General features: G+C 39.6%; 1 protein-coding gene across 6 annotated transcripts in view; it reads left to right on the top strand.

Annotated features, from left to right (window-relative positions):
* Positions 1-18,820, top strand: part of Dync2h1 (dynein cytoplasmic 2 heavy chain 1) — a 220,582-nt gene that overhangs the window by 106,061 nt on the left and 95,701 nt on the right. For 2 of the 6 annotated variants that reach the window (XM_026779266.1, XM_026779267.1), the window contains exons 55-66: positions 2,270-2,407; positions 3,366-3,479; positions 3,933-4,093; positions 7,071-7,194; positions 7,784-7,905; positions 10,915-11,001; positions 12,043-12,169; positions 13,143-13,284; positions 14,004-14,113; positions 16,992-17,000; positions 17,308-17,328; positions 18,424-18,522. In XM_026779266.1, coding sequence (XP_026635067.1) covers positions 2,270-2,407; positions 3,366-3,479; positions 3,933-4,093; positions 7,071-7,194; positions 7,784-7,905; positions 10,915-11,001; positions 12,043-12,169; positions 13,143-13,284; positions 14,004-14,113; positions 16,992-17,000; positions 17,308-17,328; positions 18,424-18,522 — 1,254 coding nt within the window. Of the gene's footprint in view, positions 1-2,269; positions 2,408-3,365; positions 3,480-3,932; positions 4,094-7,070; positions 7,195-7,783; positions 7,906-10,914; positions 11,002-12,042; positions 12,170-13,142; positions 13,285-14,003; positions 14,114-14,523; positions 17,329-18,423; positions 18,523-18,820 lie in introns of those variants that run through there. The other 4 variants (XR_003376945.1, XM_005346770.3, XM_026779268.1 and 1 more) reach the window with 4 other exon arrangements.

The raw sequence follows: 18,820 nt of genomic DNA, 5'->3' as shown, positions 1-18,820 counted from the left end.
TCTATCAGGTTCAGTGTGTTCGGACTGATATTGAGGTCTTTAATCCATTTGGACTTGAGTTTTGTGCATGGTGATAGATATGGATCTATTTTCATTCTAGAAGGCTTAATTTAGTAGTTTTTCTATTTCAGTGTCTCTCAGCAGCTGTTGTTTTCTCATCAGCAATCAAAACATTTAAAGTCAGCACAATACTATACTGTGTCCAGACTCCCTGTGTATTACCCATCGACATGACTTAGTCTTATTTTTAATTACTATTTTTTAAGACTTTACTCTATTTTAAAACTATTTATTTTTATAACTGTGTATATCCTTTTGTTTCCTCTTGAGCTTCCATACATTGTTAAATGTGCTGTAACCTGTTAAGGTTTATTTTCTGTCTGATCCTGCTTTACTGCATATCTGTAACCTTTTCTGTCTGCATGAACAAAAATTTAAATCATAGCTTAGCTCATGGTACGCTGTGGCTCAAGCCTGCATGCAGTGGTCAGAAGTTGCGTCTCTTTATTGTGACCTGCATGAGAGACTGGGGGACTAGGAAACCATGTTTAGCTTTTCTTTAGTCTTTTCTGTTCTATTAGCCAGCTCCCAAATAATCACACAGAGACTTCTTAGTAATCATGAAAGCTCTCCTGATAGCTTAGGCTTGTGTCTAGCTAGCTCCTGTAACTTAAATTAACCTATTTCTATTAATTTACACACTGCTATTTGGCTTGTTATGTCAGCTCCTCCATGACCTGCGTTCTCTGCCTCTCCTGGTCTCTCTTCACTCCTTCTCTGCACTCTCCTGTCTGCTCGGAAATCATCCAGCTTTTTATTAAACCAATCTGAGTGATGTATCTTAAAATAAAAATCATCCAGCTTTTTATTAAACCAATCTGAGTGATGTATCTTCAGATAGTTTAAAGGACTATTCCACTGCAACTTTATATTTTGAACAGCTTTCTTTGTGTATTATTCTAAGTGTAGAGATTCAGCTTACATGTGGTTTAAAATGCTTGCTTCTCGGGTAGAGCATTGGCCTATCACATACAAGGTGTTTGGTTCAGTCCACGGCACTGTATGCACCCCTCCCATCCACACATTAGAATGCCAGCTTCTAAACTTGTCAGAGAGTATTTTTTTCCAAAGTTCTTTCTTGCCAACTTAATTTAAGACTCAATTGTCTAAATCTTCTTTTAAAATTTCTTTTGTTTTTTAACCCATTGAGTCCATTTGGTGCTGCCTGTGCATGGCTGTGGGACAGAGTTGGTTTAAGATTGATGTGTCACTATCCTGTAACCAAAGTGTATGGTGTTGGTACAGTAGTGTCTTAGTTATGGTGGGGAACTAAAAGGATGTGAAACCAGTAACTAAGTATGATTTTGGCTTTGGTGAGGGTTGATTTTAAGGTTAGTTCTTAATGGTGCTTTGGGTAAATTATATAAACTTGCAGAATTGTCCCTTCATTGTGATATATATATATATACATATATATATGTACATATATATGTATATATATCAAATATATACATACATATGTGTGTGATTAAATTCTGTGTGTTACCTATATATTGTATGGGTTCTCATAGAGGACAGAAACCTTAGTTAATAGAATAGTAGGAATTTATTTCTATGACCATTTCTTAGATTAGTGATTGGGAAGTAGGGTAAGGAACCATAATGGCCATGTTAGGTCAAATGCCTACTCAGAGAGCAGGGTATTCCACCAACTCTGTATGTGAGTAAACCAAGCCAAGTCTGCTGTAAGCAAGACTCATCTGTTACAGACTGAAAGATCCACCGAATCTTCCTTTGCCTTCTGTCCCGTCAATGAGTAAAGAAGAGTCAGCCCACTAGTTAGGTTATTGAATATTATGTTCTATTCAACATCACTGTCATGCTTTAAAACAATAGTTCTCAGCTTTTCTATTGCTTTGACCCCTACGTACAGTTCCTCATGTTATGACTCCCAACCATAACATTTTATTGTTACTTCATAACTGTAATTTTGCTACTGTTATGAATCGTAATGTAAATATATAATATGTGACCTTTAAGGGGATTACAACCCACAGGTTGAGAACCACCAAATTAAAGTGTGTTTCCTTAAATCTCTGATAGGTATTTTATTGCATCTTAATGGATATGACACTTACAAAACATTCTAATTAGCAATAAGGAAAAAAATGGTCCCCTTCTCTATTTGTTTGATTGTTTTATGAAGGGCTTTCCTATGTGTATATAGAATTTCTTTTTTATAGCTCCAATCAATGTTTTATTGATTTAGGCTGGTGTGTCTAAACTAAATGAAGCCAAAGCTCTTGTGGATGAGCTGAACAGAAAGGCTGGCGAGCAGAGCGTATTGCTTCGGATGAAGCAGGATGAAGCTGACGCTGCCCTTCAGGAGATCACCGTGTCCATGCAGGTGCTTGGGGAGGGTCAGGTGCCAGTAGATAAGCAGTGGAGGACATCTGGGCTGCTTGTCAATCAGTATGAAAAATAAGACTTTTAACTTGAATTAAAAGGGATCGTTCGTCCATACTGGCTGACATTGAGCTTTAGAGAACATGCATGTCATTTTCCATGTTGTTCATCCTGATGGTGCCAAGCCTTTAGGTACCTCATGCTCATGTATATTAGCCAATCAGTGTAGACCTGTGTGTAGCCGACGATGTTGTCTGCGTTCTCCTTGCCAAACAGGTATGTCCTTTAGCTTACTCTCTCCTTCAGACTTTGACATTTCCCCCTTTTAAAACTTTCAAGGTTGATAAAATACCTTTTAAAAATCATATTTATACTTTGATGGTATGTTCAATTTTAATTATATTTCCTAAGCATCACCTTTCTTCTGTTGAACTTATTCCAAGGAAACTTTTGTGAGTTTGTGCCCTGTATGTTTTGTCCATTATATCACTTTACCTCCGGCATCAGGGGGCTGTGAAGCTGTCTGTCTCCTCTGTGTTCTGCAGCAGAATCTCCTTTGCATGTAACGATCAAGTTACCCTTTCAGCCTGGTTTTGCTTTTGTGGAATAAGGCAGACTTGAGAACAAACTCATGATTTTCCTATTCCGTGTTTCTGTTTTGTTGATGGTGGTAAAATAGAGCTAATATTTGTGGACAACTTATGAATCCCACTAGATCTTTGTGCTATCGTCCTGTCTCATCTATTCCTCAGGTACAGTGTTTAATTGTCCTGGTTGTTCTGTGTTCCGTCAGCTTGACCCAAGCTAGAGTTACCTGGGGAGAGGGCTTTCAACTGAGAAAATTCCTTCATCGTGCGACTGACCAGAAATTCTTCTTTAAAAAGATTGTTTTTGTTGTCATGCTTTTAAACACTGAGTGTGTTGTAAGTGATTGTAATGTCATTTAACTATTCCTGCAGGATGCGAGCGAGCAAAAGACAGAACTTGAAAGACTAAAACAGAAAATAGCAGAAGAAGTTGTTAAAATTGAAGAAAGAAAAAGTAAAATTGATGATGAATTAAAAGAAGTACAAGTAAGTTCTAATGTTCCAATTAAATGTGAATATTTTCCTTTCACATACTTGTCTAGCAGTGCATTTGAGCTTAAATATCACCATGGCTCATTTCTTTCCAGCACTGTTGTCAGTGTAGTCTGTGCCCCGAGTATTAGACATGGAAGTGGCCGGAGAGCCTGCCAGGGATGAAACACCACAGCTTTTCCTACAGTACAAATTCCTCTGGAAAAAGGAAAAGTACCTCAAAACAAATTAGACTCGCTAAATTAGAATGGCGCACTCATGGTGGCAAGATATTTTACTTGATTATTGTGAGCCTTCTTTCTTAGTGTGTTTAATAAAGGAAGGCAGTTATTAATTATAGTCATTATAGGCATTGGACTGCAATGCCAGTTGTCTTCTCCATGATGTCTAAATTGTTCCAGTTTTTAACAGCACATCCATTGACACTTCCTGATGTTTGTCTCTTAGCCTCTAGTCAATGAAGCTAAGCTAGCCGTTGGAAACATTAGACCAGAATCTCTTTCAGAAATCCGCTCACTACGCATGCCACCAGATGTAATTCGAGACATTCTTGAAGGAGTTTTGAGGCTAATGGGTATCTTTGACACATCGTGGGTAAGCATGAAAAGGTAATTTTTTTTTTTTAATTTATATGACATTTTTTTTCCACCAGTGAACTTTACTCACCTGCATGCATGGATCACAGTTATAGTGGTATTTATTATGGCCGAGAGGGGTGGACTCGCTCACATCACCAGAGCCAGTAGGCAAACTAAACATTTGCTGTAGCTAATGTGTCCTTTTATTCTATCTGATGCTCCAGCCTGTAGGACTGTGCTGCACATGAACCCTCTGGAGAGGTGTCAGGGCCTTACTAATCTCCTCTCAGACTGACAGTCAAGATTAACTACCTCAAGTTTCAACACCTGTTGTCAGCTTGGTACCCAAACACATCTCCTTAAACCATAGCATTCTACCCCTTGTCCCTGAAAGGCGTTCATCACTAAGTACATTCTGTCCATCTTCATGAGATCCGAGTCTTCATGGTTCTAGCATTGCTCAGGAGTCCAAAGTTTCCTCTGAGACTCTAGGCAACCTCTTATCCCCTCTTAGCCTCTATTAGTTCCTGTAGAATTAAGGAGCAGGCTGTATACTTTAAACAAATAGTGACACACTATAAGCATTCTACAAGGAAGGAATTGGGACCAAAGCAGATCTGCAAGCCAGTTTCGCAAGCATTAAATTCTCTGGCTTCATGTCCGTATCTGGAACACATAGCTTAGTCATTTAAATCTCCGAGTGTTTGGGTCCTAGTCCTCATTCAGCCCACATGGCCTTTCTTGGGATAACTTCTTGCTTTCATTTTCCCATGTTTCTGCTACCTCTAACTCCCTTAGTAATCCACTTTATCTTTAGCTGCACTCATTACCCTCTCAAGGCTTACCCTTTCCATGGCTTCCAACATTTTCCTTTGAAATCTTTTTACTGCCCCATAGTTCTTGCATGCTGGATACCATCAAACCCTGCAATCACACAAATAATGCCAGGTTTCTGTTAGCTTAAGCATTAGCTGGGCCTGCTCAGATGATGTCGGCTGCTGCCTCTGAACGCCTCAATTACTGATCCCAGGGAAACACTTGTCACAGGGAGCTGTGTGAGAGCGGGTGCCCATAGCAGAGTCTTTGAGGTGAGATCAAGCCTCTACAGTCTTGGGTCTGCTGATGCTTGGATCATACCAAACTTTTTTATGCCTTGTCCCATGGTATATGGTGTTTTGTTTGTTGTTGTTTTCTAATAGCCCAAATCCCTTCAGCTGACTATTGATTATTAATTTATTATATTACTAATTATATCATTATTCTTATTTATGCATTTATTGGTTCCAGCCTTATTCTGTTTTTTGGGGGGGAGAAACTGCAGGATTTTAAATCCTCTTGCTCTGCTTTTTGCTTACAATTTTCTCCTTAAGCCCAAAACAAAGCAGTTCATGATAAGCTGGATTCTGGGTTATCTTGAAATTGTGTGTGCCATTTTGACTAAACTGTGACTTAAATGTTCCCTCACACAGCACCTCCTGGCCATTGTTAGTGTTTGCAGTGTCCTGAGCCATCTTTCTTACCAGCTGTCTTCCTGTCTCCTAAGCTCGTCCAACAAACTCAGGCTTCACAAGCCCATCTCAGCACACTTGTCTAAATTTACCCAGAACACTGTCCCAGAGGCTCCGCACCACATTATAAGGAGTGTTTCCAGCAACAATTCCACCCTCACTGTCAATTTTTGTGCTCATTTTTTCATTTTTGACAAACTGTAATGACATGTGAAGTGAATGTTCTCATCCCATTATTTTTAAGGAATTCACTCTGAATAAGTTTAGTAACTTGTCTCTATTCACTGCTAGAAAATTTTAAGCTCAGGTCTGTCTGGCTCCATATTTCGTGATCTTAAAGCTACTGGTCCCTGTTAGAATTGACTTGCTTTATCTAAAATCCAAACTTGGTATGATCTTTTGGATCTTTATTCCCTGAGTCAGGACATCTCTTTCCCAGGACTTCATCTTTTAAAAAAAGAGACAGATTCTGACAGTGTTACGCGGTCCCATCATTTTCCCAGGTCTCACTCTGTCTCTCCTGAAGCCTGGCACCATCCTGTGATGGGTGGTATCCTGGCACCTCATAAGTCCTTTCTCTCTTAATTAGCTTTTGACAGAGTATTTTATCCCAGCTCCTGGAGAATAACTAAGACAGATGCCTGCCTAGCATGAGTGTGTCGAGAACAGGATGGACATGTGAACACTATGTTCTTCAAAAAGAAGGACATGAAACCACTTATTAATAAATACTAGGATAGGTGTGATTATCTCAAAATCTAAAAATCTTCTGCAAGTGATTATTCAAAGGAAGAGAGGAATGCCTGAGAATCTTGAAGAATGATATTGCTTTTAATAATTTATTTAACCCTTACATAGAAAAACATTGTGACTTCACTATAGTTACTGATGAAGACGATGTAATCATTGTCTGAGAGTTTAATACTTTGGGGATGGTTTAGAACGAGCGAGGGAAGAGAGAAAACAGAGGAGAGGATGGTGAGGAGAGAGGAAGGTAAGGGAGAGACTCAGGAGAAGGGAGAAGTTAGAGTAATGCAGACAGAAACTAGACAGGGCTGAGAATTAACGGAGCACAGAGCCACTTGACTCTGTTTTTCCCGGTATATTGGTGTTGGGGTTTGTGCTCTTGAGATCTACACTGTTGATAAGGAGTCATTTTTTCTCCCGGACCTAGAAGTCAGGGTGGGGATACTGTAAGAACTTCTTTGAAGACTCTAGAGGGGTCTATAATTGTTGACATGCGGGATGAGTCTACTGCTGTACAGTGTGGTTCTCAGACTCCATGTCTGGCTCTGGTTTATTCACTGGATGGCGGATAGACCGTCTCACACTGAAAACTTGGGTTTCTTGTTTACTTAAGCATGATAGTTATTAGCTCTGTTAAATCTTCATATCCTATTCCTGTCAGCTCATTGGTTTTAAGTACCATCCACAACACATTTATTTAGAAAGAACAATTTTTAGTTGCCCATAGTTGAATTATTGTACCTTTTTCCTAGCTTCCTTGCTAAAAGGGGTGTGAGAGAAGACATTGCAACTTTTGATGCACGGAACATCCCGAAGGAGATAAGAGAGAGTGTGGAGGAGCTTCTCTTCAGAAACAAAGCATCTTTTGATCCAAAGGTAGCTTATTTTTTATGCTGTGTCACTGGCTTTTTACTGTGGGATGCCCTGTTATTACCATTGTCTAGATAGCCTAAGAGCTAAAATCAAGGAGAAACAAAGCTTCAGCTTTGCTGTTCTATATGGGCTTTGAATCTAGAGTTTGCTTTTTCCCACATCATTCCCAGAGTCACTTTTTTCCTCTGCTGGCCGCATCTGCAGTAATGAGCATCTGTTTCCTCATACGTGTATCAAATTTCTATGAAGTTTAGCTAAACTTCAATGATTCTGATACTTTTTAAATTCTTTATTTAAATGTTAACTCTTCTTTGACACCAGTATTAATGCTTTCAAAATTTCTCTAATTTAATAAAAACTTACCACATGTAAAAGGAAAAGGCCACGTTCACTCTTTCGAAAGGAGACAGCAGTCATGTTGGTGCATGTGTGTGCTAAAAGATCAGGTGTGTTTAAGGAGACTGACTGAGTTGCAAGTAGAGTTCATCAAAATTTATTTCTCTCAATAAATTTGTAGACAAAATGTTGACATTAGCTTTGCATTTGTCTGATGTTGAGTTGGGTGTGGGGTAACTTGCGATGACTTTTTCAGAACGCTAAGCGTGCCAGCACTGCAGCTGCACCTCTGGCTGCCTGGGTTAAGGCCAATGTACAGTACTCCCATGTCTTGGAACGGATCCAGCCCCTGGAGACAGAGCAGTCAGGATTAGAGTCGTAAGTATGGATGGTCTGGCCTGCATTGTTGTCAGTTTGATACATGTATTATATTGTTTGTATTTATTTTGGTTTTGGTGTTTGTTTTGCCTTTACTTTGAAATGACAGCTGATAGTTAGCTTTCAGATGAGTAGGTGAAATCCCAAGGTAAGACAGAATTGAGCAGATTCAAAGAGCAGCCAACTTGAGGATGGGCAGCAGAAGCCCCTGGCTTCTTCTGTGTCCATGTTGCTGTGTCTGTGAACAGGTGGGAGTCTCTTCCAAAGAATCAAAGTAGGAAAAGAATGGCTGAACATGTAGAACTTGTGTAATGTCACTTTGACATTGAAGTTCTGGGAAATATTTAAGATGTATTTCCCCAAACAGCATCTGAGCAGGTAGGAAGAATATTCAACTACTTAACTTTGCAGACTGGAAATACAGTTTGCTATTATATTATTAATTCTAAATGCAGATCAAGATATTTGTTGAATGTGTCATTAACTTTTGACATTACCTATGAACCCATTGTAGAGAAAAAAACTTTATTTTTTCATTATTATATTAAAATTTTGAACTAATTCATTTTTTTATTATTTTGACAATGAAAATATTTTGTTAGTTGAGACACATGTCTTATGAGTTTATCTGTCTTGCATATCTTTTTCTTGTTCCCCCCTTTTTTTTACTAACTGGAGGCTGAACCCCAAATCTTGGACTTTGTGAAGAGAAACTGCACGGCTATGCTCCATCCCTCTCTGAGCTGCTCCCATCCTCGTTGTGCGATTGTCCCCACTCTGTCAGTGGTCGTCCTTTCCGTTCACATGCTGTGGGTGTATCTGCCACCTGTCAGCACAAACCTGAAAGCATAGTCGATGATCTTAGTGTTCTTCTTCTTCTTGGATTAGTCCTCTAGACTCGTGCTTAAAGCTTGTATCTTGGAACTTCTTGTCATCATTGTTCTGGGCAATTCCTCTGTATCTTTTGTTTATATTTTATTATAAACAAATTTATTTATTATAAATAAATTTATATTTATTACTATAAATTTTTTAGTTCCTTGTTTTCCTAGAATATATCTTTCATTTCCTATGAAAATGTACATGAGACAAAAGTATTTAGAGCTCTTCACGTTTATTCTTTTATCATATATGTGCAGCATCAGAGTGGTTTGTATATAGTGATTTTGATGGGTTCATTTCTTCATGTGACTTGTGGCAGAGCTTCAGCATTGCCTTGGTTTCTGTTAAACGTGCAGAGTGAGGTATGCTTGTGGTGGACGAAACCTGGTGGTCTGTTTGAACTGATCTCAGTGCAACCACTTCTGATGGTGCAGAACATGATTTCCCGAGTGGAACCCCATTTCTGCTGGCTTCCAGGGTGCAGCTTTGCTCTTGAAAAAGGATGTTCCCCATCCTTTCTATGTTACCCTGTATTTTCCCTCTTTGAAAGTTTTTAGGGCTCTGTTTCTGGTGGACATATAGCTAGTGCACCTGTTAGTTCCTTCTGTCCCTGTCACCGTACACTGCAGGTCTGTGAAACCATCACTCAGGAAACTACAGTACACTGACTATCAGCAAGTCCCAAAGGAGCTTGGTTCTGGGGGTTGTTATGTTTTTTCAGGAAGTTCTTGCTTCTGTTCTTATTTGCAAATGAACTGCCCATTTTACAGGTACAGTTTTCAATTCTTGTTTCAGTTCAAGACAGGATGGTGTTTTTGGAATTATAAATTTTTCGTTGTGCTTTTTTTAAGGACAAGGAGATCCTTTTATGAGGACCCTTAGATATGCTGTCCACCTGTGCTTTCCTTTTCCTGACATGTTTCCTGACAACGTCTTCTGTGGGGAGCCTTGGTCCAGGGATTCAGCAGTCTGTGCACATAGTGCATCTGCCTGCAGTCCACACCTGTGTTCTAGTTTCTCACAGTGCTTCCCACGCTACACTGTTCTGTTTGTATCTCCAGTGCCCAGTTAGTCTCTTCCATCTTTTCATTTTTTCCTCTAACATTCTCTCTATCCACTTGAGGATGTTCTTTTTCTTTTTCTTTTCTTCCTAGCCTTCAGTCTTTCCTCCTGTAATCATGTGTTTATTTGTTTTCTTTGGTTCTGGTTAGGAAGCCTTCTTGGCACGCCCAGTCCTTGACTTTGAGTAATGAATGTACAATCATAGACACTAGAGTGTGTAGTTTGCGTCCCCCCACTTCTGGTGTGAGGATTAAGTGTTCAGGTGTAGCTTGGCTGGGCAATGACCACTTTTCAGCATGGCGTACCTATTAGACTGAGAGTAGTATTGACTTTTCCCGTAAACAAGTGTCTTGTCTTATAAATATATGGTGTCAGTGGGGCTAGGTAGAGTTGGGTGGATTATCAGCTAGATGTGTTGACTTTTGGGTTGGCTTAAAAGTCTGCTTTTCGTGGAGGAATGCAATTGAGATCCAGTCTCCAGTGCATCTTACAGCTTTTGGACACATTTGTGTCTCCAGCTTTTCGGTTCCTTTTGAGACAGTTGCTGCTTACCTTCTCTGAGCAGTTTGGAGTTCTGCTTATTTTACCATTCCTTCTTGCAGGCATCTCAATTTTGCTTTTTATTCTGACCTATCAGTCTTTATTTTCCAAATTTTATTGAAAGTTTGGCTGTGCCACACATTTTAATTCTCATTATTATAGATCAGGGTGTGTGCATGTTTTCATTGCTATCATTGTATATAGTTCTAAAAGATGGTGGATGAACATGTTTACTCTTCTTCTTCTTCTTCTTCTTCTTCTTCTTCTTCTTCTTCTTCTTCTTCTTCTTCTTCCTCCTCCTCCTCCTCCTCCTCCTTCTTCTTCTTCACAAGTTTCAAGAAGCAATACAAGTTACATCAAAAGATTCACTTTTAATTTTAGCATTGTTTTATTTATCTATGTGTAAGTGTCATAACACAGCACTGTGGTGGTTCTGTCACATTTGCTAGGATATCACTCCTTAAACTGCTACTTTAACACTGAAATCTAAAACAGAATGATGTCTAACGTTGAATCCTACTTTAGGAATTTGAAGAAAACTGAAGACAGAAAAAGAAAGCTAGAAGATCTTCTTAACTCTGTTGGTCAAAAAGTGTCTGAACTCAAAGAAAAGTAAGTCCAGTAGCATGTCTCAGCTCATTTGGAAGGTTTCACATCTGGTTGTACCCACTTTTTTTCCTCCTCCTGAGTCACTCTCCAGTTGCAGTAGGGAGAGAGTAGTTGACAAAGTGTTCTTAACTTAACTACGTGATTGCTCATGTCTGTGGTCCCAGTACTTGGGGCATGAACAAAGTGTGCATTCTTGGCTACATGGCTAGTTATAGGGCAACCTGGACTACACAAGACTCTGAAAAAAAATGAGTAGCCCAAATAAATACTAGTAATACTTTTCTACAGGTTATGTGTTTCTCCTTGTGGTACTAGGGGTCAAAATCAGGGCCTTGTGCATGCTAAGGAAAACTGCTAAGTTTAGAAAAATCATAAAAATTTGTCTTAGAAATTTCCTTTTTGTCAAAGGAATGTGGAGAAGTGGTTATAGAAGACATCCCAGCATGGACCTCTGGCCTCCACATGTTCCTGCACAGATGAACATACCTGCACAGTGCACACATGCACATATCACACACACATGCATATACAGAATACACAAAACACTGTTAAAATCTGGCAGGTAGACACTGTGTGAGAGATGATACACAATGGACCAGATATTTTGTTTCAGCAGGTAGATATTTGAGAGGATTAGGCCAGGAAGATGAGAGGAAGAGAGTAAGTAGAATGTGCTCAAGGAAAATTTAAAGATAGAATATTTTATCATCGTGTGACAAGTTCACATGGTAGCCGATAGGTTTGTGCAACTAGAATAGGAAGAAAAGCTTAGGATCAAGACCTTGAGTAAACATTGGGAAATGTGTATAGAATGTTGCCTGCAGGACCTGTGTCCCAGTCCTTGAGTACACACTGATGTACTGATTGGTGCAAAGAAGTGTCCCTAGGGCTTTCTTTGGGTATATTCTGCTACTGAGTGCTACTCTAGCAAGAATGAAAGACTTTAAGTGTGTATGTTTGTATACTTGTCTTACTAATGGTATTTCAGACACACATATAATCAGTATGTTCCAAGGATAACTTTTTTGTTCCTAATTGTCTTAGATTTCAGAGCAGGACTTCAGAAGCTGCCAAACTTGAAGCTGAAGTCAGCAAGGCACAGGAGACCATCAAAGCTGCGGAAGTCCTAATTAGTCAGCTCGACAGAGAACACAGGAGATGGAATGCACAGGTTTGTCTAGGAGAAGAGCCACAAACATAGGAAACCTGGGTGTAATGAATGTATTTTTTTTTTCTAAATAAGGAGACCAGAACAAATATCCATTAATTTATAGCTGGTCTTTGACAAATAACCCTGAAGTGAATGATGAGTCAAAGTGTTTTTCTATGAACATACTTTAGGGAAATCACTGTTGTCTTTGGCTTGCCCACCTTGTTGATGAGAAGGGCAGGGAGGGCAATGATCTGTAGTAAGCTACAGGCAGGCCTATTTTTCGTCCTGCCCGGCTCCCACATGGTTAGCTTTACACCCGAAATAACAACACACAAACTGTATTCACTTAAACACTGCCTGGCCCATTAGCTCCAGCCTCTTCCTGGCTAATTCTCACATCTTGCTTAACCCATTTCTAATAATCTGTGTAGCACCACAAAGTGGTGGCTTACTGGGAAAGATTCAGCATGTCTGACCTGCTTCCATCTTGGGCCAGAGCTTCATTGCATCTGGCTTAGAGAGGAGAGGCATGGCGATTGCCTCACTTCCTCCCAGCATTCTGTTCTGTTTACTCTGCCTGCCTAATTTTCTGTCCTATCAAGGGCCAAGGCAGTTTCTTTATTAACCAATGAAATCAACTCAAAACAGAAGACCCTCCCACATCAATGATCTGAGGGAACTTTGCCACGACAATAAGGTTAATATTCAGCACTGTTCACCAATTGTTTTTATTGATATGTTCCATGATTTCAACTTTGGCAACTTTCTGTTTAAAGTTATTTTTAATTTAATTGTGTATGGTGGAGTACATGCATCTAAGAAAACATGTTTATAGAAATAATCTTGTGTCTCAAACTTTTAAAAACTTTGAATTCTTACTGATCCTTTGAAATTTTGGAGTTGTTAAGGTGTTACTACTTAAATGAGTGCTGGGTTATTTCCTAACTGGACCTGTCTTCTGAGGGAGTGCCCCACATGTACTGTCTTCCAGGTTTCTGAGATATCAGAGGAGTTAGCTACCCTCCCCAAAAGAGCTCAGCTGGCAGCTGCGTTCATAACCTACCTCTCTGCTGCTCCGGAAGGCCTCAGGAAGAACTGTTTGGAAGAATGGACTAAGGCAGCTGGTTTAGAGAGTTTGTATTGAATTATTATGAGCTTTAAATTTCAGTGTGACAAAAATGGCCCTCCACTTCTATTCCCTTTACTTCTCTTATTTTTTTTTTTTTTGTACCTGTATGTCACCAGGGATAATATGACTACTTCAGATTTGTTTTCGTAAATTATTTAAATTACTATGTTTTCTACTCCTACATCCATATGAGACACAGGCCTCCCTCTGAATTATTTTTAATTTTGTGCAGATAGTCAAGTATGTTATTTATTAGCATTAATATCACATGCCAAGGTAAAATGGGAGGCTCTAACTTTTCTTGTGAATTTTGTGGTTTTTACAGCTTATTGTGACTGAAACATTCATTTGTTCATTCATGAATGCTGTTCATTTTCACTTTTTGCAAAGCTTTTTCCTGGGTTTATGTTTTAATGCACAGGAATGGGCATGAAGCCAATGCATGCCACAGCCTCCTGTGCTGGTCTGTCTGTCAGGTGCTGGTCGCTATGGTGCCAGTCTGTCTGTCAGGTCCTGGTCACTATGGTGCCAGTCTATCTGTCAGGTCCTGGTTGCTATGATACCAGTCTGCCTCTCAGGTCCTGGTTGCTATGGTACTGGTCTGTCTGTCAGGTCCTGCTTACTATGATACAGGTCTGCCTGTCAGGTCCTGGTTGCTATGGTACCGGTCTGTCTGTCAGGCACTGGTTACTGTAGTGACTGCTTGATGCTTTTGATTTTCAGAATTTGATCTAAGGAGATTTCTTTGTACTGAAAGTGAGCAGTTGATCTGGAAAAGTGAAGGCCTTCCATCTGATGACCTCTCTGTAGAGAATGCCATTGTGATCCTACAGGTAAGACAGTCTCAGGTATTATGTTGAAAACTGTCTACGCTGTAGTGTAAACACGCTGTAACTCTGAAGCTATTCTTTCTTTAGTTCAATAAAATGGGAAAAAATTGACAATTAAAGTTGATTATCTAGTGTTCAATGAAATTTATTTTCAATTAAATAGAAAAGTGTAAGCTAAGATGGCCTTTTATGATGATAAAATACTTAAAATTGAACTTTGTAGTAATCATAGTTATATTGTAGGGTACCCTGAATTATCTCATACTCTATTTTCTTTCATAAATTTTGTATTTCAATTTAATTTAATTTACCAAACAAAATTCTTCAATGAGAAAAACAGTTTTGGGTTACAAGTTAGAAATGAACATCTGTACATTTTGGAAAAATTCTTCATGTCGTGTGTTTTCCTACAGTTGAAAATACTTTCTTGGCAGTGAATATGGAAGCCCACTGAGAGCCATGGTTGCAAACATCACAGACAAGACACCTAGTACATTGTTCAGTGGCGCGTCCACACTCTGCACTCCCTCCGTTCTGCTTCCTCTTCCCCTCAGTGTCTTTCTCTCACTGCCGTCACCGTCATGGCCTCACTGTCTCCTTCTCACAGTTCTACCCTTTTGTTTTGCTTCATGACTCAGTCACGAACTTTAAATGAAGTTTGGGTTTATCATTAAGTTGGTGAACCTTTCATATTTTCTACATTTGCTTATTGCATGTGTGTGCATTCATGCATGAAGCTTGAAGACGTTGTTTAGGTCTTCTGTGTGGTCAGGCTTGGGGCCACTGCCGTCATTTGAACTGTCCTTGCAGCCTCTGCGAAGTGTGTGCTAACTTTCTTCCTAAGTGAAAGGGTTAATGTCCTGTCTCAACAGATCACACTTTATACATCATTATTTTCTCTCTCTTTCCTCTCTCTAACCTTTTTTTTCTGAACATATTTTTCATTATTATCTTACCACCCTCAAGTGTGTGTGTTGTGCCTGTGTACATTAAATGTTCCTCCTTAGGTAGCATGAAAATATTTTATATGATTCTTGGCTGTGTCCTATTTATTTCTTTAATTTTTTTGTTTTATTATATCTATTAATTAAGTGTCCATACTTTAGTCTAGGTGTGTTGCCTGGAAGAAGTCACTGACTACAAATTGAATGGTTTATTAGTTTAAATTGATTTTACTGTTTTTTGATTTGTTTTCTGAACAGTTTTTTATCTTCTTCTGCACTGACATAGACATCTGGAGTCTCAATTGCTTTTGCAGATAACATGCTGTGTGAGGGTGTTACCTGTGTTCTGTGTATTTACACTGTGCATCTCTATCATGCTTGTCATACTTATTGATTCTTCCTTCAAGGTTTTGGGCTCATATTCCTTCTGCTCACTTCTGTTCTCAAAGAAAGTCATGATTTGCAAGTGTTGATAAGTCTGACATAGTGGCACAGTCATGCTATCCTAGCCCGAGAAGCTAATGCAGGAGGATTTTGAGGAGTTCAAGGTCATCATAGGTTGTATATACATAGTGAGATGATAATCACAAAACCTCAGAGCAAAATGAACCACAAACAGTTCCCCCAAGAGCTATGATGTTTTAAGAATTATTTCCTAAGAATGAATGATGGGGAAGGTAACCTTTAGAAAATATGTTTATGAGAAAATATATGTATATATTGATAATAACAAAAAGACAACTTTGTCTTCAGAATTGGGTTTCATAATCAATATGGGAACTTGCCTGTGAATTTAACTTTAATAATAACCTTATATTAAATTTCATTTAATATTGACAAGCTTTTTGAACTCCTAATTCATCCCCACTGTCCACCCCAAAAAATTACTTGAAAAATAGATTAATTTGCAATTATGGTCTACATTGTATCCCAAATCTAAGATATGTTAGGTCTGAAATATGTTATAGTTAAATGTGTGATTGGGAAGCACATGCTTAATAACATGTATGAATATACTAGGTAACATTTATAAAATGAATTTGCTAAGGATAGAACTTGCTACGTAGCTGAGGGTGACCTTGAACTCCTGATGTTTCTGAGTCCACTTCATAAAGCCCAGTATGTATAGGCTCATGTCAGCACACCAGCTCCCTCTGTCTTAAGGAGTGGATGGAAAGATTTGATCACAGACAGCTTGCCTCTATCTTTCGGGAACATTAGCTTTTACTAATTTCATGTTGACCAATTTCAGTTTGTTTCCATGTTAAAAATGTATACCTCTCTCCTCTGCCCACTTACCAGCCTGTTACACTTTTAAAAGGATTCAGATGAGCCTCTTGTTTCGCATTTCTGTGCAGTGAATATGATGCATCAGATACCCTAGGTGCACCGTGCAGGGTAGGACAGGCTGCTCTCCATTATACGCTCTCTCTTGCCCTCTGCATGCTCATGGCCTGTTTCTCTTACTTTTCTCTAGGAGGTAGCGTGATCTTAGCTCAGTAATTTAGACCCAGACCTGTGACTTGTTGTTGCTAAATGCATTTCTCAGATGTCTCCAGAACCATCATGTTTACTGACATTCACTTCTGTGGCTTCATTTTGTACCAAGAGAAATGGCTGTGCCATCAGCACCTTCCCCCCTGTGTTGCTTATTTCTTTTCCTTGGAGTGATGTTCCTGAAGTGTTAGTCTGCTCATGACAGTGTCCCTCGGTGTATGCCAGGGACTTTCCATTACTCGTCATGTAACGAGTATGCTGGAGTTGTCCCAGTGCTCCAACCTTTGTAGCCTCATTTCCATCATGGGATTAGCTCCTTTACCTGGTAAACTTTGTTGGCTTAGTTTGACCTGGCTTTTCCTGCTCCAAGTCCATGTGTCCCTGTGTATCTTACTCCCCATCATGAAGTTTTCATTTTTGCTTCTTAACTGGACATGAAGTCATTGAAGGTAAGGAAATTCGTCTTCCTCATTTCTGGACTCTTTGTATTGGTTGTCACCTAGCACTATAGGTGAGCAAATGAAGGAATGGAAGTTCATGATTTTTTATTGGTAACAATGTGCTCAGTGTAATTTTAACTGGATTTTTATCATGGAGCACAGAGATAAAATGTACTTTAGAGAGTTTGTCTAAAGTTCTGTGAAGAAGTATATATAAGATGAAAACTGACTTGTAAGTTGGTATAGATTTGTTACACATACTTTGCTAAAATGAGACACTTAAAAATAAACCTCTTTTTTTTTCTGGCTGCATCAGATCATTGGTTTAAAATCATGGGTAAGAAATCTTTTCATTTTAAAAGTAATGATGTTGAGGGTGTGACAAAATCTGCCAGAACTGAAATGTTTATTACTGAATGTTAGCAGAAAGCCAAATTCACACACACAGTAACACTGAAGAGGCCATTTGCTAGCCAAGTCATGTTGCCAGGGGTCGTGCCTTCATACAGTGGAGCACTGTATGCCTGGTGAGGAGCACATAGTGGGTGGGTGGGCTTGCATAAGGAAGCGCAGTGGGAGGAGCGCTTTTTTTCAGAAAAATTGATTTGTTGTTTAAAACCATTTACTAGGGCTGGAGAGATGGCTCAGTGGTTAAGAGCACTGACTGCTCTTCCAGAGGTCCTGAGTTCAATTCCCAGCAACCACATGGTGGCTCACAGCCATCTGTAATGAGACCTGGTGCCCCCTTCTGGCATGCGGGCACACATGGAAGGAATGCTGTACACATAATCAATCAATCAATCAATCAATCAACCTTAAAAAAATAAAACCATTTACTAGATAATGATTATTTAAAACTATCATATAGATAGCGCTGGAGAGATGACTCAGTGGTTATGGCACTGACTGCTTTTCCAGCACCTACAAGGTGGCTCACAGCTCTCTCTAACTTTAGATCCAGGGTACCTGGCACCCTCACCCAGGCATACATACATGAGGCAAAACATTAATGTACATAACATAAAAATAAACAAATAAAAATATCACCTAGGTAATGTGCACTTTCTGTTTGTATGGAGGGCAGCGTCAGTGCTTAGAGCTCTACCAGTGTGAGACAGTCTGCGGAAAGGAGTTCCTGCTTCTCTCGAGCCTGGTGGATGGATTGCCTCTCAGTGTCCCTCTCAGGAAGTCTGCGGAGTATACTCACTTTATAGTAGTTAGATTTAATTGTTTATCACTCGATCCTAGTAGTTTATCTAAGTGCTTTTTGGTGCATTTACAAGCCTCACCGTCTCTTCCACTTTGTGCTTGGTAGAGTTGTATTCTACAGAGACACAGAAAAGCTAATTTAGCAATGGATTGACAAGTTTTAGGAACTTGTTTTTATTTAAATAAAACTTCACCATTATTTAAAAAGGTTTTTCCTCCCTAGAGTCGTGTGTGCCCATTCCTGATAGATCCGTCTTCTCAGGCGACAGAGTGGTTAAAGACACATCTGCAGGACTCACGCTTGGAAGTTATTAACCAACAGGTATGCACCACTTATAACCTAGGTCCTGACTGCAGATGAACCAACAGTGAATCCAGCTCAGGGCTGCAACAAGAAGACATGCGCAGAATGAGCTGCTCGCAGTGTTGCTCTGGGAATCTGGGCCACAGGTCTGTCACTTCCAGCAAAGCCCAAAGCACATTGTTTTTGTGCTAGTGACTCATCTGAGCCCTGGGAGTTCCAGAGTAAGTGGAGGAGGCACAGCTCCTCCTCCTCCTCCTCCTCCTCCTCCTCCTCCTCCTCCTCCTCTGGGAATCTGGGCCACAGGTCTGTCACTTCC

Source organism: Microtus ochrogaster, chromosome 5 (genome assembly GCF_000317375.1).
Source record: "Microtus ochrogaster isolate Prairie Vole_2 chromosome 5, MicOch1.0, whole genome shotgun sequence".
NCBI classification, from domain to species: Eukaryota; Metazoa; Chordata; class Mammalia; order Rodentia; family Cricetidae; genus Microtus; species Microtus ochrogaster.
The sequence above is the reverse complement of the archived record's forward strand: the minus strand, read 5'-3'. Positions and strand labels throughout refer to the sequence as shown.